Source organism: Rattus rattus, chromosome 4 (assembly GCF_011064425.1).
Source record: "Rattus rattus isolate New Zealand chromosome 4, Rrattus_CSIRO_v1, whole genome shotgun sequence".
NCBI classification, from domain to species: Eukaryota; Metazoa; Chordata; class Mammalia; order Rodentia; family Muridae; genus Rattus; species Rattus rattus.
In genome coordinates this window covers 90,703,446-90,726,600 of record NC_046157.1, presented here as the reverse complement: position 1 = coordinate 90,726,600, position 23,155 = coordinate 90,703,446, and the positions used below count along the sequence as shown (strand labels likewise).

General features: G+C 40.9%; 1 protein-coding gene across 1 annotated transcript; it reads left to right on the top strand.

Moving 5' to 3' along the window:
* Positions 1-8,228: 8,228 nt before the first annotated feature.
* On the top strand, positions 8,229-21,465 carry Sgo1 (shugoshin 1). Its single transcript, XM_032899704.1, is given in 8 exon segments — positions 8,229-8,355; positions 8,470-8,617; positions 9,035-9,231; positions 14,517-14,617; positions 16,427-16,470; positions 18,217-18,999; positions 20,972-21,155; positions 21,357-21,465. Coding segments are annotated over 7 exon segments (1,560 nt in total). The 5' UTR covers positions 8,229-8,355; positions 8,470-8,475.
* Positions 21,466-23,155: the final 1,690 nt, after the last annotated feature.

Below are 23,155 nucleotides of genomic sequence, written 5' to 3'. Positions count from 1 at the left end.
CATGGTGGCTCAAAATCGTTTGTAATGAGATCTGGTGCCCTCTTCTGGTGTATCTGAAGACAGCTACAGTATACTCATATAAATAAAAATAAAGAACATTTTTTTTAAAAAAAAGAGTAACTAAATGAGTTTTTAATAGGAAATTGCATAGTAAATAATGAAGAAATAAATAAGACACAGCAAAATCAAATGTCCCTCTATTTCAGGAAATAATCAAACTCATGGCTGAAATCAATCAATTAGAAACAAAGAAAACAATACAAAAAAATCAAGGAAATCAAAAGCTGGTTCTTTGAAAAAATCAATAAGATAGATAAAGCCTTAGCCAGACTAACCAGAAGGCAGAGAAACAGTACCCATATAAAAAAAAAAAAAAAAAAAAAAAACAGAAACAAAAGGGACATAGAGCAATAGACACCAAGGAAAGCCAAATAAACAAACATTAGGTCTAAATTCAAGAGTCTATATTCCACAGAATTGGAAATTCTAAATGAAATGGGTGATTTTCTAGAGAGATACCACTTACCAAATTTAAATAAAGATCAGTAAGCTGATCTTTAAATAAAAATTGGTAAACAGAAGCAGTGATTAAAAATCTCCCAACCCGGGGTTGGGAATTTAGCTCAGTGGTAGAGCGCTTGCCTAGGAAGCGCAAGGCCCTGGGTTCGGTCCCCAGCTCCGAAAAAAAGAACCAAAAAAAAAAAAAAATCTCCCAACCCGAAGAATCTCGAACACATGGGCACTGGAGAAAATTTCCTGAACAAAACACCAATGGCTTAGGCTCTAAGATCAGGAATTGACAAATGGGATCTCATAAAACTGCAAAGCTTCTCAAGACAAAGGACACTGTTGTTAGAACAAAACGGCAACCAACAGATTGGGAAAAAAACTTTACCAATTCTACAATTGCTAGAGGGCTTATATCCAAAAATACAAAGAACTCAAGAAGTAAGACCGCAGGGAGACAAATAACCCTATTAAAAAATAGGGTTCAGGGCTGGAGAGATGGCTCAGCGGTTAAGAGCACCGACTGCTCTTCCAGAGGTCCTGAGTTCAAATCCCAGCAACCACATGGTGGTTCACAACCATCTGTAATGAGATCTGATGCCCTCTTCTGTTCTTATATATAATAAACAAAAAAAATTAAAAAAAAAATAGGGTTCAGAGCTAAACAAAGAATTCATAGCTGAGGAATGCCGAATGGCTGAGAAACACCTAAAGAAATGTTCAACATCTTTAGTCATAAGGGAAATGCAAATAAACACAACCCTGAGATTCCACCTCACACCAGTCAGAATGGCTAAGATCAAAAATTTAGGTGAAACCAGATGCTGGTGAGGAGGTGGAGAAAGAGAAACACTCCTCCATTGTTGGTGGGATTGCAGACTGGTACAACCATTCTGGAAATCAGTCTGGAAGTTCCTCAGAAAATTGGACATTGCACTACCTGAGGACCCAGCTATACCTCTCTTGGGCATATACCCAAAAGATGCCCCAATATATAACAAAGACACATGCTCCACTATGTTCATAGCAGCCTTATTTATAATAGCCAGAAGCTGGAAAGAACCCAGATGCCCTTCAACAGAGGAATGGATACAGAAAATGTGGTACATCTACACAATGGAATATTACTCAGCTATCAAAAACAATGACTTTATGAAATTCATAGGCAAATGGATGGAACTGGAAAATATCATCCTGAGTGAGGTAACCCAAACACAGAAAAATACACATGGTATGCACTCATTGATAAGTGGCTATTAGCCCAAATGCTTGAATTACCCTAGATGCACAGAACACATGAAACTCAAAAAGGATGACCAAAATGCGAATGCTTCACTACTTCTTTAAAAAGGGAACAAGAATACCCTTGGGAGGGAATAGGGAGGCAAAGTTTAGAACAGAGGGAGAAGGAACATCCATTTAGAGCCTGCCCCATATGTGGCCCATACATATACAGCCACCAAACTAGATAAGATGGATGAAGCAAAGAAGTGCAGGCCGACAGGAACTGGATGTAGATCTCTCCTGAGAGACACACCCAGAATACAGCAAATACATAGGTGAATGCCAGCAGCAATCCACTGAACTGAGAACGGGACCCCGGTTGAAGGAATCAGAGAAAGGTCTGGAAGAGCTTGAAGGGGCTCGAGACTTCATATGAACAACAATGCCAACCAACCAGAGCTTCCAGGGACTAAGCCAATACCCAAAGACTATACATGGACTGACCCTGGGCTCCAACCTCATAGGTAGCATTGAATAGCCTAGTAAGAGCACCAGTGGAAGGGGAAGCCCTTGGTCCTGCCAAGACTGAACCCCCAGTGAACGTGATTGTTGGGGGGAGGGCGGTAATCAGGGGAGGATTGGGAGGGGAACACCCATAGAGAAGGGGAGAAGGAGGGGTTAGGGGGATGTTGGCCTGGAAACCGGGAAAGGGAATAACAATCGAAATGTAAATAAGAAATACCCAAGTTAATAAAGATGAAAAAAAAATCTCCCAACCCCCCCCAAAACAAAACAAAACAAAACAAAAAAACAGGGCCAGATTGTTTGAGCAGAGGATTCTACCAGACTTTCAAAGAAGAGTTAATACCAATACTTCTCAAACTATTCCACAAAATAGAACCAGAAGGAAGATTGCCAAACTCAATCTATGAGGTAACAGTCACCCTGATACCTAAACCACACAAAGAAAGAGAATTTCAGACCAATTTCCCTTATGAACATTGATGCAAACATACTCAATAAAATATTCTCAAACTAACTCTAAGAACACATCAAAAACATCATGTACCTTGATCAAGTAGGTTTCATCTCAGGGATGTAGGGATGGTTCAATATACAAAAATCCATTAATGTAATCCACCATATAAGCAAACTGGAAAAAAAATCGCATAATCATCTATTAGATGCTAAAAAGGCCAAGATATGGATTTAGCTCAATGTCTATTAATAGGTGTGTAGATCAAACAGAAACAACAGAAATTTATTCAACTATAAGCAACAAAGTGATGTCACTACAGGAAAATAGATGGAACTGGACACCAGCATGCTAAAAGAAATATGACACACTCTAAAAGACAATATTTTATGGGTTTTTACTCCTATGTGGAATTTAGGGTGGTAAAGGGAACATCAAAGTAAAAACCAGACTATTCAAGAATTGGAAAAGGATAAAATCAAGAAGGCAGGGAGAGAAAAGAAATCAACAGAGGAGGTGAAAGTGATAAGCTCATATTGTGTGTTATATGAAAATGTAACCCCAAAGCAAATAGAGAAAAGTAGATTTTTATATTACCAATGATCTGCATTGTTAATGAAACAACAAGCCTAAACACAATTTTTGGAGTCTACTTTTCCTTTGTATTTTTATTAAAACAATGTTTTTAATACAATATATTCTAATCATGGTTTCTTCTACCCCACCTCCTCCCAGATCCTCCCTACATCTTTATCCTCCCAACACCTGTCTCTGTCTATCTGTCTGTCCCTATTTCTCTGGGAAAAAAAAAACTACCAAATTTTTTTAAAAATCTACTGGGTCTAGAAAGATGGAAAGAGCACTTGTTGTCTTGCAAAGAACCTAAGTTTTCCAGTTTTCCAACACCCTCATGTATAAATCCAGTTCCAAGAGGCTGCCGTTTTCTTCTGATTTCACAGGTACCAGACACAACACACATGCACACATGCAAACGAACACTCGTCCACGTTAGATAAGCACATGAATACACCTATTTATGTGTGAACATGTCTATATCATGTTGAGTAAGTTGAGAGACCTAAAGTCAGCCTGCCGAAGATTGTACCTGGTTTCACAGTTGACATATTGACCTTACTACACATCCATTCTTTTATCTAAAACACCCAGTTCCTTAACAATGAACAGCATAGACTTAACCGTAGAACACTCTGGCACAGAGCAGAGCATACTCCCATCAGTGTGTCACAGATTTCTATGTTGCTGTGGTGAAATACATGACAGAAGCAACTTTAGGGAGGAAAGATGGTTCAGAAGCTATCGGTTCATCATGGCAGAAAGGTATGGTGACAAACCAGATGTGTAGCAGTGGGAGCATGCAGTAAATGTTTGTACATGACACTGATCAGAGAGCATAGAGAGCCCAGGCCCAAACCAGTCATCCACAACTCACCCACTTTCTCCAGCTATGTCTCACATCCTAAGGTTTTACAGCCACCTAAAACAGCATTACAAACGTGTGAGCCTACATGGGAGATTTCATATTTGTGCCAAAATAGGAACGCACTATAGTGGTTCATACTTTTAATCGCACACTCTGGAGACAGAGGCAGTAGGATCTGTATGAGTTCCAGGCCAATCTGATCCACATAGCTAGTTCCAGGCCAGCCAGGGATATATAATGAGATCCTCAAAAATAAGCAAGCAAACAAACAAAATGCCAGCACAGCCAGCATCTTAGTTAGGGTTTCCATTTCTGTGAAGAGACACCATGACCAAGGCAGCTCTTATAAAGGACAACATTTAATTGGAGCTGGCTTACAGTTTCAGAGGTTCAGTCCATTACCATCATGGAGGGAAGCCTGGCACCCTGCAGACAGACATGGCTCAGGAGGAGATGAGAGGTCTACATTTTGATCTGAAGGCAACCAGAAAGAGACTGTCATCAGTGGCACTGAACCTAGGAGCCCTCAAAGCCTTCCTAAACAGTGACACATTCCCTCCATCAAGGGAATGGTGCCACTTCCCATAGCCCAAGTATATGCAAACTCCCACAGGCATTAAATTCAATGAAATATTTACATTCTTGGCACTAGGCTGAGAATTCAACCCCACACTGTACACACTATAGAAATATACAGCAAGGATTCTGAGGTTTAGTAAGTTTGTTTCAAATGATTTACATACATTTCTAAAACACACAAACAAAAGCTACAAGCAATCTGAAAAGTAGGACTTTCCTGCAGCCTGTCTGTCTACTGTATACACTTATGTAGGTTCTCCACAGCTTGGGACTGCTGAGCAAAGGAAAGGACTGAACCAATATAAGTGAGTACCAAAACATTTTGATACTTTGCTGCATTTTGGTTCTGACAAATTACTTAAAACTTGAGGTCACCAAGTTTCTAACATTTGTATGCTGTTCAAATTAATGCACAGCGCACAGCATGGTAGCTATTCAAGAATCTTTTAAAGGTCTTTTATTCTTATTTTTGTATATATGTATGATCTGTCTGATCATGTATGCCACAGAGTTATACACAGGTGCCCATGAAGAGGGCATCAGATCACCTGGAGCTTCCTGACATGGGTGCTCAGAACTAAACTCAGGTCCTCTGCAAGAGCAACAAGGGCTTTTAACATCTGGATCATATCCACATTTCTGAATGAATCTTTCTTTTAAAAAAAAAAATAGTTTTAATGGCAGCACTTGGAAGGCAGAAGCAAGCATATTTCTGTGAGTTTCTGCTCATCCTGGTTTATAAAGCAAGTTCCAGGACAGCCAAGGCTACCCAGAGAGACACTATCTCAAAAGAAAAAAAATTAAACCAAGTATTAGAATAACTATGTTGTAAGCCATGCATGGTGATGCATGACTGTAATGCCAGCACTAAAGAAGTGGAGGCAGCAATATCACGAGTTTGAAGTCTGCTCGGACTGTGTAAAAAGCCTTCCTTGACCCATTTTTTTTTTGAATGCCAAATAAACAGACCAAAAAACTTTTAAGAGATGGGCATCTTTAATCTAGCATTTAAGAGGCAGAGGAAGGTGGATTTGTTTCAATTTGAGGCCAGCCTGGGCCATATAGTAAGTTCCAAGACAGAGTATACACCTTATATGATGACCCTCAGCATAATAAATTATAACTTTTGTTATACTAAGTATATCTAGCTACCTTCTTGCTCAAGACATCTGCCAAGGACATGGCTTATGAAGCAATTACTCAACTGTCAAGGTTTCGAATTTCTTGTTGTGGGGTTCCCTGCTGCCACCTTCCCCCTTCCCATTTTCTTTGTGTGCCCTAAGAACTACACAGTAAGTACATGACTGACGTGTGACCTTGCTGAACTTTCCCCATCATGCCTAAACCCAATTCCTTGACTATTCTCAGGAACTGATAAAGATTAGATTGTTCCCCAGAAAGCACTTTAAAAAACCGATCCCAGCCCTGAGCGGCATTCCTTAACCTCTACTGTACAACTCAACCCTCTAATTCAGTCATTGCTGCTGCACTAAAATGACTGAATCTCTTCAGTAAGCGCAGAGGACCGGATCGGGCTGTCACTTTCACTTGGAGTTTCTTCCTTGAATCAGTCAGGTCCACCGGCAGAACTCGCCTGTGTGGGTTGAACCTTCCTCTCACATCTGCCCTTTCCCTGAGCCCAGCGCGGACCTGGGCATGCTGGGTGGACGTTTGCCACACGGGTGCGCCCTTGAGCACGAGAGCTGAGCGGCCCTGGGCGCACTAACCAGCCCCACTAGGATGTTTTGATCTTTCGAGCTCCATCGGAGGCTTGACTCGAACTTGTCATTCTCCTGCCTTAGCCTTCTGAGGGCTGGGCCCTTGGGCCAGCATCAACACCCCAGGCCTAACAGGAAGTTAGGAATGCACCCTGACAGGACCCAATCTCAAATGGGCCAGGCGACTACGCCTCGGGAAGGCGGGCCCCACACAAAGGCCTCAATTCCAGCGTGACTCCACCCCTCTCGGCCCCACCCAGCCACAGCTGCGCGTGCGCAGGCACGTCACGTGATGCCCCGGGGACCAGGCGCTGCGTTTCCTGAGGAGGGCGGGCCGAAGCGTCACGTGATGGCCCCCGGCCAGCCAATGGATAATCGCGACGCAGGATTTCGAATGTGGCGGCCGTAGCTGCGGGCTGCGCGGCGGAGCCGGAGGCTGCATCGACTCCCCGGACTTGAGTGGCCGAGGTACGGAGCGGTACGGGCGGCGATAATGGAGGTATCCGACGGGAGGACGCATTCCTTTCGCGAAAGCGAGCACCCCGAAATAGACAGTGCTTTTGCTCTAGCCCACTTTTGCTCCGTAGTCGCAAACCCTTTTTAGATATGGCTTTGCTTTTAAAGTGTCAGATAGGGGCAGGGGGAGGGGATGTGGCCTGCTGACATTATTATCTAGCGGGCGCAAGGCCCGGTTTCCATCCCACTGTGCTGGCGCGCGCTCACAAGCTGTAATCAACTTCTTTTTTTTTTTTTTTCTTTTTTTCGAAGCTGGGGACCGAACCCAGGGCCTTGCGCTTGCTAGGCAAGTGCTCTACCGCTGAGCTAAATCCCCAACCCCAGCTGTAATCAACTTTAACTCCATCAGTTATTCTTTCTGTATGTCACTCAGAGGTCTCCAGTGCATACTTCTAAAACTTGATGGTGATAGGTTTGCTGTCTTACACAACCCACCCGTTCTTTTAAAAAGTAGTTGCATTTATTCTGTTGAACGCCCCCCCCCAAATCTATCGTACATACATTGGTAGAATAAAAGGGTTTAGATAAGATATACAGTACCTATTTAAGGCCTCATTATGCGTGGAGGAAAGTAAGTCCTGGTGAAAATACTCAAGATTCAAGAAAATACTTAACTAAGAGGAGATGAATCAAGATAGTTCTTGTGCAAATTATATGCACACATCGTGGTTGGCAACAGTTTACAATTTTGAGACCTGGAAGTCTATTTTGCTTGAAGCACACTATTGTTCTTAACATGAATACGTGTTTTCTCAGCCCCAAAATTACTAGAGAAAAGCTGCCAAACAGAAACCCAGATATATATATATATATATATATATATATATATATAAATATATATATATAAAATTGCTTCTGAACTAATACTGTAATCCTAAACACTAAAGGTTGGCTATAAACACTGTAAGAAAAGTAAGCCTGTTTATGGCTCATACATTTGTGGTCCCAGCTACTGAGAAGGCTGAGGTAGGAAGGACATCAGAGCTTTTAAGTTCAAAACCAGACTGAGTAACAACAATATCCTGTCCCCAAATAATAAGTTCCCATAGAGCCTAGAATGTTGTACACCTCCAAGGAGTATTTACCATAAGATGAATAATTGATACTTTCTGGAATTATTTAATACTTTTCTATGAAATAGTAGAAGATAAGATTATGGCAAAAATATGAATGGCATTTTATAGGATTTTTTTTTCTTATGATGGCTTGATTCTAACATCTTTTTCTATCGTTTTGTTTGTTTAGGCTTTTGTTTTGTTTTAGATGAGTTTCACTATGTAGCCCAAGCTTGAGTCTATGATCCACCTGCCTTAGCCTTTTAGTAGCTTGGATTATTCTACAACACCTGACTATTAATATTTCTAAGCTGAAAAATCAAAATTACTGCTTTTGAAGTAAGTTTACAATTTAGTCTTTCGTAATCCCTTCCTTTTGAACAACCTGTGTTTTCTTTCTTAAATTTTATGTTTGAAAATATCTGAGAAGTGTTCATTCTTTTTAATTCAAAGACAAAGATGGTTAAGGAAAGGTGTCAGAAAAGGTCCTTTCAAGATACTCTTGAAGACATTAAGAAGCGAATGAAAGAAAAAAGGAATAAAAACCTGGCGGAGGTTGGCAAACGCAAATCCTTTATTGTTGCACCGTGCCAAGTACCCAGTAAGATTTTTGTGTTGTCTTCTTGTAGCTTTCTTACTTTGTAAGTGTGGCATTTGTATGTGTAGTGTGCAGTCTTCTCTGTGTGTGGGGTGGGGTGAGGTGGGGGTGTTGCTGCAGCAGAAGTTCAGGAGAATCTCTGCCCTGTTCCCCTGCAAAGGGTCTCTCGCTGAACATGAATATGTCAGCCAGTTGAGCCCCAGAGATTCTCCTATCTCCACACATGTTCAACACCTTCCCTTCCCTCCTGCCACAGTACATAGAGTTACCAGTGTGCAGGACCACACCTGGCTCTTTAGGGGATTTGAACTGTGGGCCTCATCAATTTCTTAGCAAGCACTTCTATCCATTGAGAGATGTCTCTAAGCCCTGCTTCCCCTTCTAGGTTGAGATTTAATACCTGACATTTTTATCTTATAGCTAACACTTCTACACTACTAAAATATTACCAAGATAACAACAGGTTGCTAGTTTTGGCTTTGGAAAATGAGAAATCCAAAGTGAGAGAAGCACAGGATATCATCCTACAGCTGAGAAGAGAATGCTACTACCTCACCTGCCAGCTGTGTACACTGAAAGAGAAGCTAACCTCCCGACAACGTGAAGAAGGTGCCCAGGTATATTCACTACAAGACTTTCTATGTAGCGTGCCATTGCAGTGCAGCTTTATAAGCCTATTCAATGTGGAAAGTGTTCTAAGTGTTCTTTGGAGAGTCATTTTTTAAAAAATATTTCATTATATTTACTGTGTGTGTGTGTGTGATGTGTGTGGAGTTCAGAGAATAACTTAAGGTGTTACATAGAAATAAGTAACATACATACGTGTACCCTCACGTAGATGTTATATATGAACAATATAGAAGACAGTTGTCTTTCTAAAAGGTGCTATTTCTTCCTGAGTGTCATGCATACCTCTGATTCTGTGATTCCAGAACTGAGCATGCTAACTCAGAAAGACCCCAGTTATAGGCCAACCTAGCTGCACAGTGAGGCCTCATCTCGAGAAGAGATTTTGGAAGCCCATGTATGATTTCATGACATTTCTCTAAGACTTCGATTACTTCTTAAAGATTGTTTTCCTTCAACATTTAATCTTTTTCCCTCTTATTCAGTCAGTTACTACAGGATAAACCTAATGGTATCTGAATCTCCCAGGTGCTTATTCCATTTTTAAACAATTCCTTTTCTTTCTCTCTCTGTGTGTGTGTGTGTGTGTGTACATGCATTTGAGTATATGCATGTGTACGTGGAGACCAGAGACATTGGATCCTCCCTGAACAGGCATTTTTGGCCACTTGAAATAAGTGCTGGAAACCAGACTTGGGTTCTTCCAAAGAGCTGTTCACACTCTTAACTGCTGAGCCATATCTCCAGCCCCTACTTTCCAGAGGTTTTGCTGAAATTAGAAGAACCAGTATTCAGTGACTACTTAATGACATAAGCCCAAAAAAGTAGGGGGAAAATTCTATTATTCTAGTGCCTTTAATGCCAACTCTTGATGATTTTCAGTTAAGTATGTTGTTACTGGTTAGTCGCTGATATACATTAGCATTTAAAATGAGGTGCTTCACTTTATTTTCCTGTCAGACATGTATGCGATCACTTGTTCTGAACCATCCTATACTTGTGCTTTGGTTCAAGGTTGACTTTTCAGTAGTTGAGAACTTAATGTTTTTTGTTTGTTTCTGACAGCATCTCAATATGTACACAAACTCACTGTGTAGACCAGACTGGCCCCAAACTCACAGAGTCTGCCTGCCTCCACCATCTTAAGTACTAGTTAAAGTGCACCATGAACAGGTTAAGATGTTTTAGTATAAGGTTTCCTTGGGCTGAGTCTGCAGCTCAGAGGTGGGATGCTTGTCTAGAATGCATAAGGGCCTGAGTTCATTCATCCCCAGTGCTGCAAAAGTAATTGTGGGGGAAAAAAGGGAAGATATGGAACCAAAAACATCATTGGATAAAGGTGTTTGCCACCCGTTGATGCAAGCCTGATGAACTAAGTCCAGACACTGGGATTCAACGTGGGGGAAAGAGAGAACACACACACACACACACACACACACACACACACACACACACAATAGTTGTCCTCTGATATCCACACATGCTTCTGCATGCCTTGCTACCAAATAAGTAAATATTTTAATATGTATAGACAAAGAAGGGAAGTTTTTAAAACATGTTTCTTTTGCACTAACATTTTCTAGTAGTTCCTGTGTTTTATAGTAAATCTTTTTTTCTCCCATCTTTATTAACTTGAGTATTTCTTATTTACATTTCTTTTTTTTAAAGATTTATTTACTTATTATATATAAGTACACTGTAGCTGTCTTCAGACACACCAGAAGAGGGCATCGGATCTCTTTATAGATGGTTGTGAGCCACCATGTGGTTGCTGGGAATTGAACTCAGGACCTCTGGAAGAGCAGTCGGGTGCCCCCTCTTATTTACATTTCAATTGTTATTCCCCTTCCCGGTTTCCAGGCCAACATACCCCTAACCCCGTCCCCCCCCCTTCTATATAGTTGTTCCCCACCCCATCCTCCCCCATTACCGCCCTCCCCCCAATCCAGTTCACTGGGGTTCAGTCTTTGGCAGGACCAAGGGGCTTCCCCTTCCACTGGTGCTCTTACTAGGATATTCATTGCTACCTATGAGGTCAGAGTCCAGGGTCAGTCCATGTATAGTCTTTGGGTATTGGCTTAGTCCCTGGAAGCTCTGGTTGCTTGGCATTGTTGTACATATGGGGTCTCAAGCCCCTTCAAGCTCTTTCAGTCCTTTCTAAGATTCCTTCAACGGGGGTCCCGTTTTTACTATGTTTAGGTATGGGCCTTGAATTCCTATTCTTTCCAGGACTTTTATCATGAAGGGGTGTTGAATTTTGTCAAATGCTTTCTCAGCATCTAATGAAATGATCATGTGGTTTTGTTCTTTCAGTTTGTTTATATAATAGATTACGTTGATGATTTTCCGTATATTAAACCATCCCTGCATGCCTGGGATGAAGCCTACTTGATCATAGTGGATGATTGTTTTGATGTGCTCTTGGATTCGGTTTGCCAGAATTTTACTGAGTATTTTTGCGTCGATATTCATAAGGGAAATTGGTCTGAAGTTCTCTTTCTTTGTTGGGTCTTTGTGTGGTTTAGGTATAAGAATAATTGTGGCTTCATAGAAGGAATTCGGTAGTGCTCCGTCTGTTCCATTTTTGTGGAATAGTTTGGATAATATTGGTACGAGGTCTTCTATGAAGGTCTGATAGAATTCTGCACTAAACCCGTCTGGACCTGGGCTCTTTTTGGTTGGGAGACCTTTAATGACTGCTTCTATTTCCTTAGGAGTTATGGGGTTGTTTAACTGGTTTATCTGTTCCTGATTTAACTTCGGTACCTGGTATCTGTCTAGGAAATTGTCCATTTCCTGCAGATTTTCAAGTTTTGTTGAATGTAGGCTTTTGTAGTAGGATCTGATGATTTTTGAATTTCCTCTGAATCTGTTATGTCTCCCTTTTCATTTCTGATTTTGTTTATTTGGACACACTCTCTGTGCCCTCTGGTTAATCTGGCTAAGGGTTTATCCAGCTTGTTGATTTTCTCAAAGAACAAGCTTTTGGTTCTGTTGAATCTTTTGTATGGTTCTTTTTGTTTCTACTTGGTTGATTTCAGCTCTGAGTTTGATTATTTCCTGCCTTCTACTCCTCCTGGGTGTATTTGCTTCTTTTTGTTCTAGAGCTTTTTGGTGTGTTGTCAAGCTGCTGATATATGCTTTCTTCTGTTTCTTTCTGCAAGCACTCAGAGCTATGAGTTTTCCTCTTAGCACAGCTTTCATTGTGTCCCATAAGTTTGGGTATGTTGTACCTTCATTTTCATTAAATTCTAAGAAGTCTTTAATTTCTTTCTTTATTTCTTCCTTGATCAGGTTATCATTGAGTAGAGCATTGTTCATAGTAAATCTTTATATTTTATATGTGATATATTTGTATTATATTTAAGAGGTGTAGTGTCTGTAGAAACTCTTGGTCAGGTTTCCATCCATTTTTTTCTTTGTTTCTCCCTCACAGCAAAACTTTAAAAAGAAAAATGGGGAAAGCGAAAGGGGGACAAGCATGGTATTCACACCTTTAATCCCTGCATTGGAGAAACAGAGGCATTCAGAGCTCTGTGAGTGCCAAGGCCAGCCTGGTCTACATAGGGAGTTTAGTTTTAGGCCAGCCAGGCTTGTATAGTAAAGCCCTGTCTCATTTAAACCATGTACATAGCTTCTGTCCTTACTATACTTTGTTGCTATGTGTCAAGATCAGCAAAATTTGCATGCTGCCAAGTTTGGCTTGCCCTTGTTTCTAAACCTTGTAGTGATATGCAGCCTCTCTATTTAAAAATATTGGTCCAATTCTGGCCATCAGACTTATCCTGCGTTTTCTTCCTACATTCTTGCTGTTCTTTGTTAGTTTCCTGTGTTGGCAGCTTCCTTATTTATAAATGTTTGTTGCCCAAACACGTTAGCTCCTACCATGGTTATATCATTGACTTCTGGAGCTTAACCAAATGCATCTATCAAAGCCTAAGCTAAGATGCAGATGTACACACTCAGAGCTACTACTTGATTTTAAAAAGCATCTCAAACAGACTTTATACAAAGCACAACTCCGCTTTCCAGTTCTCAAGTGTGCTGTGCACTTCTGCCTTTCTCCCTGTATGGTTGGTTGTGGAAACATGCTCTCTCTATATAGCGTGGGCTAACCCAGAACTCAGTCTGAAGCCCAGCTAGCCTTACCCTGATTTTCTTCCTGCCTCAGCAACAGAGGCTAAAATGAAGCTGTGCCCAGTTCTTCCTCCTCAGCTGCTCCTCATCTCAGTGAAGTAGCCTGCTCACTCATGCTGACCGTCATCACTCCATCCACATCCAATGCTTGCAGTCTTTTCCCAGTATTCTCCTCTACTAAATGTTGAGAAGGATGGGACTCTGGTCAGAAACTCCTTAGCAAGTTGCTTAACTCTGAATCTGCCACAGACCCCTTGGGTTGTGCATGTCTTATTAATGGAGCCATTCCTCAGGCTTTACCACTAGAGGCCAGTTCCAGTCCTACCTCGTCTCCCGTCTCCATTTGCTGTGATGATTTGTCACACATTCCACCCTGGGTCCCTTCTGAGCCATGCTTCATGTAAGCCAGACTGATCTACCCTTCCTATCACACTCAGAGCTCTGAGGGCTCTTTGCTGGCTGACTGCTAGATGCACATCTCCCACCGTTCCATCTCAGTTTCTGTGTTTCAGCCACACCGACCTATTTTCTTACCAGGCCTTTTCCTGCTTCACTGCTTTCTCTTCCTCCTGCTCTTCAACAGCTGATTAGTTCTCATATTTTAGGTCAGCATCCCTACGTAATAGAGCTCTCTACTTTAATTGCTCTCGATCCCTCTCTTGTTGCCTTCATAGCACTTTTCCATGTGAAAAAGTCGGACATGTATCTCTTCATTTGGGACGAGAGGCACATGTGCCACAGTGTGCTTGGGAAGGTCAGAAGACAACTTCCGTGTGGATTCTTTCCTTCTGTGCTGGGTTCCACAGATCTCATTAGGTTTGCATGTCAAGTGATCTTACTCGTGACCTATCTTGCTGATTTGTTTTTAAAATTTCTTTTTATACACTGGAATGTACGCCTTTAAGAAGCGGAGTGTGGTGTACACTGAAATGCAAGCTTTAAGAGGCAGGGTGTAACATACACTAGAATATGACTTGTGAGAGGCAGAGTGTGATGTTTCAGCCGTTAGAATTCTGTCAGCAAATGCATTTGTTCATTCAACAAGACATTCACAATGCAGAATGCATATGAATACTTCATAGCACTACATACTTACGATGGTGAGGAATTTTTGTTTGTTTCTCTTTTAATATATTAGCAGAACTGGAAAGAACATCCCTCAGAAGTGGTCTCCAGCAGTGAAAATATGACCAGGGACTTTGACAATTCGACCAGGGACTTGTCTGTGAAGACCTTACAGTTAGTGCCAAGTTCATTATTGTTTCTATTAATCTGATCTATTTGTAAAAGGATTTGTCATTATTCGTGTCTATAATCTGAAGCTTTTTCTACTAGGCGTATACTTTTGATACTAAAATACTATTTTATATAGAAAATTAGAGCTGTCTTTTTCTTTTGTTCAGTTGCTTTAACAACTAAGAGTTAGAAATTTCCCAAGGCTTTCAACTGTTTTCTTTCAGTCGAGTTTTTCTGTATGTCTTATTTTTATTTTAGGAGTCATTATTAAAAAGGTTATTTTTCTAGTCCTAAAAACTGTCCAATTTAGCAGGAAAAAATACAGTGAAATACCACACCTCTCCTTGTTAGTTCTATTTTTCCAGATTCATATGCTGATCTCTTCTCTTTGATTACTTATATTTTATGTTCTTTCATGGACTATGGAGATTAAATTATATATGTATGAAATTACCCATCTCTTTTTATCAAACATTTTTTTCATACGATGTATTTTGATCATTTATTCCTTCCCCAACTCCTAAATCCTCTCTGCCCAACCAACATTATGTTCATTCTCGAGAGAGAGAAAAAAATAAAAAACAAGAAACACAAAAATGAGAATCAGAACAAACAGGCAAGAATCTACTGAGTCTATTTTCTACTTGTCACCCTCCTGGGCATGAGGCCTGCCCTAGAGTGTAGTTAATATACCTGGTGAAGGTTCATTGGAGAAAACTTCTTTTTCTCTTTGCTGGCATGAAGTATGCAGCTCTTAATTAGGCCACTCAGTGATTTTGACTAAAAAATATACCTACAGATCCAATACTTTAGATAAAATACAGAACATCACACTGAGTTTGTATTCCCAGTGTTTAGGAGACTGATGTAGGAGGACATTCAAAGATACAAAACTGGACTACAGAACTTTGACTTGAAACAAACAACAACAAAAACTAGGAAAGCTATAGCATATGGCTTCACTCTGTGTAGGCCTCAACCTTGGCGGTGCTGCCACTGAGCTGGGGCTGCCCATGTGCTGTGCATGTTGGCCCCCTGGCCTGTACCACTGTGCCAGGAGCCACTCCCTCTCGAACTGTGAGGACAGACAGTGCTTCCAGAACTTGGCAGATTGCCCTGTAAAGTCTGGACCTTTCTTAGAGAAGAAGCCACAAATACCATTTCTAGCACCACAGGTCACTATTAATAAGCTTTAGTCTTTTTTTAAACTGCCGGATTTTAAGATCTGACAAATGAAGTTAGATGAAACGAGGTAATCAGATTTTTATTAGATTTCTAAATAATTAGAAGTTCCCACTACTTTATTACCAAATCTATATTTTAGTTTTTATAAAGTGGAAATTTTTACAAAGTATAAGATTACAAATCATCAGTAACAGGTTTTAAGTGGAAAATTGGTTCATGAAGCAAAAGCGTGGAAATTTTAAAGGAAACAGGAAACCAAACAGTTTGAGAAGAGTCCGTAGTTGACACTATTAAAGCATATACCAAAGATAGCCCTGCAGGTGATGCCAGGTCCTGAAGAACTCAGTGACTGTTCCTACTGTGCCGTGAGGCTGAACTATGTCACATTTCAGAAGGAGCTGTCTACCTTGGTTTTGTTTCTTCCAGTGAGAGTTGATACTAGTCGAAAGAGAAAAATTCCAGGCCTCATGTAAGCAGTGTCGGTGTGTTTGGGTGTTCTGTGATAGGGAAGGAACAGGATGTGGTGATTTGGACTAGAATTGTGAAATGATACAGTAGCCTGGGGAAAGGCTAAATTTCTTTTGACATAATTGCTAAGATTCCTGTTTTTCATTGTTATTCTTTAAGGCAAACTGCTCTTGAAGAAACTGACTGTCCCTTCCAAGCCACGGGTATGTCGGGTAGAACGTCTAAAAATGCTGATCGCTGTGGACAAGTAACCTAATGAAGTTTTCCATTTCCTTCTTTTTATTTTTTAAGTCTGCTTTCCTGTTGTTCCGCTCAAAGTAACTTTATCTTAGGTAGAGGTTACCCATGAGATTAAAATAATCCATGCAAAGCATGAGTAGTGGCCTGTACCCGTAATCCCAGCTCAGGAAGGTGGGTGCCTTAGTTACTGTTGCCGTGAAGAAACACCATGACCAAAAGCAATGTGGTAAGGGTTTTTCATTGTTCTTTCCCACTCACAGTTCCATCTAACAGTTCATCATCAAATCAGGAAGTCAAACACGGCAGGAATGTAAGAAGTAGGAGCTACTGGAGGAGTGTTATTTACTGGCTTGCTCTTCGTCGCTTGCTTAGCCTGCTTTCTTAAAGAACCCAGGACCACCAGCCTCACAATGACACCCTGCACAGTGGACTGGGTCCTTCCACATCAGTCACTAATTAAGAAAACACCCCACAGGCTCACCTACACTGTATCTTATGGAGGCATTTTTTTTAAGATATTTTTTATTATTCTATATGAGAACACTGTTACTGTCCTCAGACACACCAGAAGAGGGCATCAGATCCCATTACAGGTGGTTGTGAGGCACCATGTGGTTGCTAGGATTTGAACTCAGGACCTCTGGAAGAGCAGTCGGTGCTCTTAACCGCTGAGCCATCTCTCCAGCCCAGTGACTTGCATGTGTTAAGTTGACATACAGCACAGTGCAACAGTAGGCTTCAGAGTTCTAGACCTTGTGAGTACACAGTTGAGACCCTGTCATGAAAAACCACACCAACACGTCTATTCGTTGGACCAAGTCTGTACGGAGAAACTGTGGATGCATCTGCAGCTGTAACCAGCTGTTACCTGCTGTGCCATTAGACATACATTGACTTAGTTAGCCCTTTTGCAGTCTAGAGATATAATCCACTTTCTGTGGCCTCAGAAAAATAAAACACCTCACAGAAGGAATGCAGAGGACACCACTTTGTTCTAAGCTTCCCAGCATGGATGAAACTTGAATAATCTAAGCCAGATGAAAACCCTGCTGTTCCTATAAATACCGATTATATTTATCTGAAAGGCCTAATTAACAATTATCCTAATCTTGGTCATTTTGAAAAACTAATTTAGCTCCCATATATTTTCCTACTTCAGGCTTTTGAGGTTCTCTGTGTTCACAGACTAAACAGAAAGGGGGCTTCTTTAACCTTTGAACCAGAAGCACATAAAACCCCTCTTAAAGTGCATGCATAGTGAGGATATTCGCTTATGTTGAGGGCATTGTTTTGTTCTTTTGAGACAGGGTCTCACTATGTAGACCTGGCCTTGAACTCAAAATGTTGATAATAAAGGCTGGCACCAGACTTCAGTTCTTATTTTGAGATAGTGTCTTATTCTGTGGCCCAGGCAGTCCTAGAGCTGTGTAGCCCAAGTTGGACCTCATTTGATCACATCTGTCTCCCAAGTACGAGCTCCATGCCTCTGGGATTTCATTCCAACTGTGTTTGTAAGTGCTGATGTAAGCTGTCGGTTGTTCAGTGAGGAATAGATAGATGGTGATGTTGAGCCGTCTAGGTTTTTCTTTACTTTTAGTAAGTACAGAGAAACCATTGAGTAACTGCTGCAACTTTGAATTCTAATATTCTTAGAATGCAGACTCCTGAAGCATAACATTGTTTTTCTGATTTGTGTTTTAAATGTTCAGAAGCAAGTCCTACTGCTACACCAGAGACACTGGGTTGTGATTTTGATTCGGATAAAGTCAACTCTACTGATGAAGTCTTACCTAGAACTGTATCTTCCCGTCAGCACTTAAGGAGAGACTTCAGTAATGTAAGTAAAGCCAGTTCAAGAGAGGAGCCGTCCTTGGAGGTTAAAAGAAGTAGATGTAAAGACCTAACTGTAACCCTGCATAGGCTTGACAATGTAGAACAAAATGTTTATCTGTGGAACAAAGAGCAAATTAACTTATGCCCTCGACTGATTAGCCCAGCAAAGATTACTAAACCACAAGAAGCCATTTCATCATCTAAACCTGAACAAAAAGAGATCAAGCATAAACGAGCGCAAAAAAGAAGAGCAGAGCAAAGAAGAACCAACCAGAGATGCAAGTCAAACTTCTCATTGAGGAGTAAGGGCAGCAAAGGCAAAGAAAAGCGGACTTTACCCCCGAATTCGCTGGATGGGTGTGTTGGTTCCAGTGATGCTTACGATTTTAATCTAAAAGAACGTGTTCACCACACCCCTTTCCGACAAAAAATGAAGGATGGCTCCAATAGAGAAACCGACAGCATCAACTCAGAAGTGAGTGCATGCAGTACCTCTGAGGGCGAGTCTGACTACGACGACCCCTATCTGCCTCCTTACAAGCGCTTGCAAGACTACACGGGGTCAGAGGAACCAGTTACCAGGCCTCGCTCTAAAAGAGGCTCTACCTACCCAGACGAGAAAGCGGTGGAGGAGGTGCTGCCACCCACAGCTCCCACTGGTAAGCACACTGCTCTCTGCCTTGTTTTCAATGTCGCTGCTAAATAGTTGTCCCTCATGGGGATGTGATCATAGATGCTGTACCTACCATCTGTGACTCTGGAGGAAGTTAAGAGACTTCCCATCTGTCTTTCTGTTGGGGAAGTTACAGCCTGATTAAACAGTAGGGGGTGGAAAATGGAAACATGGCTGTTTTGTTCCAACCTACTTCAGACAAATGTGAATCTTACAGTGTTACTTCCCAGACAGATGCCTATCAGAAAAGGAAACTTCTGAGTAGTGTGAGGAGATGACAGGGTTGTTGTAGTTGGTTTGAATTAAAAGACCTTTGTACTCATGATCATCTGGAAAATGAAAAACAAACTCCATTTTAATGAACTTATATTTAACAGGAACCATAACTTGTTTTTCTCGTTGACGGTGAGCTTCTGAGAGCAAGGAGTTCTTGTGTCATCTGACTGCTGAAAGCTTTGGCTGAGAAATTCTTCCTTTTCTATTATCAAAGTGGCCGGCACCTACTCACAAAGACTCTCCTTTGGGAATTTTGATTCCTGTAGCAATAGTTCCAGGCTGTGGAGTCCTATCACCTCCCAAATGTTGTCACAATGTAACAGCTCAGTCACCCTGCCCAGTCTGCTTAGCGGGCTGTTAAACCTGAAACAATGAATCAACTTTCCCAGTTGAGCAGCTGGACAGTGTAGCTTGCAAGACTCTGTTTTATAAACAATACATCCTGGGTATTTCTTCCACTTTCAGTGGCTGCTTCTCTTTTTCTTAATAAATATGTTCGCTCTGCTTTAAATAAAAATACTATGATGATAGAATAAATTGAACTGAATTGGCAAACGATAATTATTGAAGTTGAGTAACATAGGCCTTCATTGAACTACTGTTACCTTTTGTATTCTTTTGAAAATAAGAAGTTTTGAAAAGAACAAAACAAATACTGAAGTAGTTTGACCCCAGACTTCCAGCATTACCTGAAAACAACCATAAATATAGGTTCTATCCTATCTCTTGAATTAGAATTTAGGTAGCTTTACAAGTTTCCCCATGGTTATAAATACTTAGAGTTTGTGAAATGTTATTCTAGAATACAGCAGCTGGTCTAATCCTGTTGTTTGAAGGTACTCTACACAATTAAGACTGGAGTCATATATATTTATGGGGACTGAAACCTAGATACTTTGTGGCTGCTTAGCTTAAAATCATCTCAGAGTTATAATTTAGTTTTCCAGTTTTCTTTTTTATCCCATTGGAGATTTTTCTTACAGTGTTCTCACTGTGCATAGGGCACCTACCTCCCAATATAGATGTAGCTCTGAGACAGGGGCCTTGATGTTCATGATTTAAGAGGCAAGTAGATGTCAGGGATAGCGGAACCTGGATGTTTATTGTAGGAGAGACTCCTAGATCTCAAAAATGGAAGGAATTTGATGTTTATGGTGGGAGAGACCTCTTGATCTCAGGGATAGAAGGACCCAGATGTTTATGGTGGAAGAGACATCTGAATTTTTATTAACATTATCACCACTAGGAATACACTTTAACCTGGTCTTTGTGGACTGATTGAGAGTTCTTGTGTATTTAATGGAATGAATTGAAGGACTTTTGTGATCAGTGGACCTCCAGCAGTGTTATAAACTTTAGTGTTGAATGAGACTGGTGCCTTGATGATTCTAAGTATTAAAGTGTGACTAAAATGCCATGTCATGCTTTAAACCAACTCCTAACCTCTAAGCTTTTGGGGAAGAAAGTTGAGTTTTAGTAAAACAACCTGTTGTAGCTAGCGTTGCTTTATGTATATCATAGTTTCTACACTACCTGGATTAAAAGAAAAAGCAATAGAAAGATTTTTAATCAGTGATCATGGAGTGCCAGGTATTGTATGTGTTTACAATATGTAATTGACCACAGCCTTATTTCCGTGGTTTTTATCCACTGGTTCATATTCAATAAATACTGTATCATAGGTACCCCACCTGAGACTCAAGAGTCACCTCACCGAGGCCTAAAGGATGTCACCAATAGCTTGCGGCGTCCTATAGTGAAAAGCAGGAAGCTTTCTCTGGCTCCAAAACGGCATGAAGACAGCCCAGCAGTGTCTCTGCGCAGGAGTACCACCATCATAAGCTATAAAGAGCCGACACTCAATTCGTAAGTAGTATTGTGTGGACTCATCCTTAATGACTCTCGTGGGAGGACTGAAGGCAGAGCTTTAGTCATGAGAGGATCATACCTGAGCACTAAGACTGGCATATTCTTAGAATAATCCTGTGCTGACTTCAAACTCATATATTTATAATCATGCCTAAGATCTCGATCTCTCCCTCCCTCCCTCTCTCTTTTTACTTACAGGAAGCTAAGAAGAGGGGACCCTTTTACAGACTTGTGTTTCTTGAATTCTCCTATTTTCAAGAAGAAAAAGGAAATGAGACATCGTAAAAGAACAAAGTAAACACAATAACTGCTTTCATTGGATACTGTTGGAGGTGATCCTTGTCTTTTGCCTAATAGAGTGTTGTGAGAGTGCGCAATGGGCAGAGCCATCCCGTGTCAGGCTCTGGGTCAGGAGTGTCCCTTGGACCTAGACTTTGTATGGATTACTACCAACATCTAAAACGTCTCTGGCATCTGTATTTTTTCCTTAAGCAGGAGACTTGCAGAGTAGAAAACTTAAATATGATGTAGCTACTTCATAAATCCTTAACACCACAGTAAGACATACCATAAGTGGGTAAGGATCCCTTCTGTCATTGTGATTCTTCCTGGAAAAATGCATATGGAATTGTGATTAAGAGAATGAATGAATTGGGTTCCGGAACAAGGTAACTGTTGTGAACTGTGAATACAATGCTATTCCTCAGCAGAATAATACCATGTCATGAACCTTGGGCTAGCGCTTCGTGTGGTCAGTCTACAGTGTAAACATGTGAATAAAAGGGGCTTCTGGTTTTGATCTATGGGGAAAATATAAGTATCCAGTTCAGAAAAGTGAATCACTACCTGTGTATATATGTCTTTAAAACTAAAGCATTGTAAGTGGTCCGTTTTTAAAGAAAGATGAAGTCTATGATGACCAGCTTCTGCTCTTAATCAGGTAATCGTGATTATCTTCCTTTCTGGCCTTTGCCACTCCCAGCTTAGCTGGACCCTCTTCTGTCTTCCCTGCCAACGTTCCCTTCTTTTCCCATTAGATTTGTCCTGTCAAGTTTTCCCACCTGGGCCTCCAGGGCCATCAAGGCATTTCAATTTTCATTAATTCAGTAGTAGAACATTTGCCTCACGTGGGCAAGGCCCATCTGCATTACTTCCTACATCTGCCATCAAACTGAGAGTCCTTCTTTCTTTGTCACTCATGTGCATCCCTCTCACCCATCACAGCCTTTTAGCTGCTGGTTTTTATAGAGCTGAGGATATGACCCACAACCCTGTGTGTGGTAGTAGTCATAGCAGTCGTCAGCCACTACATTTATCATTTTCTCATGTCATGGTACCTTGAAAGTAACCATTTTAGCTAAAAATAAATGCAATTAAAAGTCCAGTCTCAGTCTCAGTTGTCCTCATGTAGCTGTGATTACCTTAGTGCAGCCTACGTAGAGATAGGCTATGTCTATTTAAAGCTGGTGCTAGACCTTTAGTTTTCTTCACCTTTTCCTATTCTTGCTGTAGTGCTTACTCATGGGCTATTAAGGAGTTTGTGTCAACATTTTTATAAAATATGTATTGTATTATATATGTTGTACATACCATTTATGATGGGCTTAAGAGTTCGAGACCTCCCTGCTTGTTAGATAAAGTTATTTCTGTTGTTGTATAATATATAAATAAACGAGACTTAATGACCACTTTTGAGAAATAGTCGGTTGCCACTTTGTTGCCGTAAAATTATAAAAAATGGCTTTCTTTTATCCCACACTAGATCTGGCACTATAGTGCCCTGTGACATCTGTTTGATATTTTCATCTGTCAGCAAAGTGTCTCACCCACTTTGCTCCATCCCATATCACACTGCCGATGGCTACTCTCTGAGCCTGGCAACAATCTCTCTACCCTGCTAGTTTCCAAGGTAGGTTGCCACTATGCCAGATATACACAAACCAATTCTGTGGAGGCCCAGTGTCTCCATCCACCATACACTCTTGAATTCAATTAAA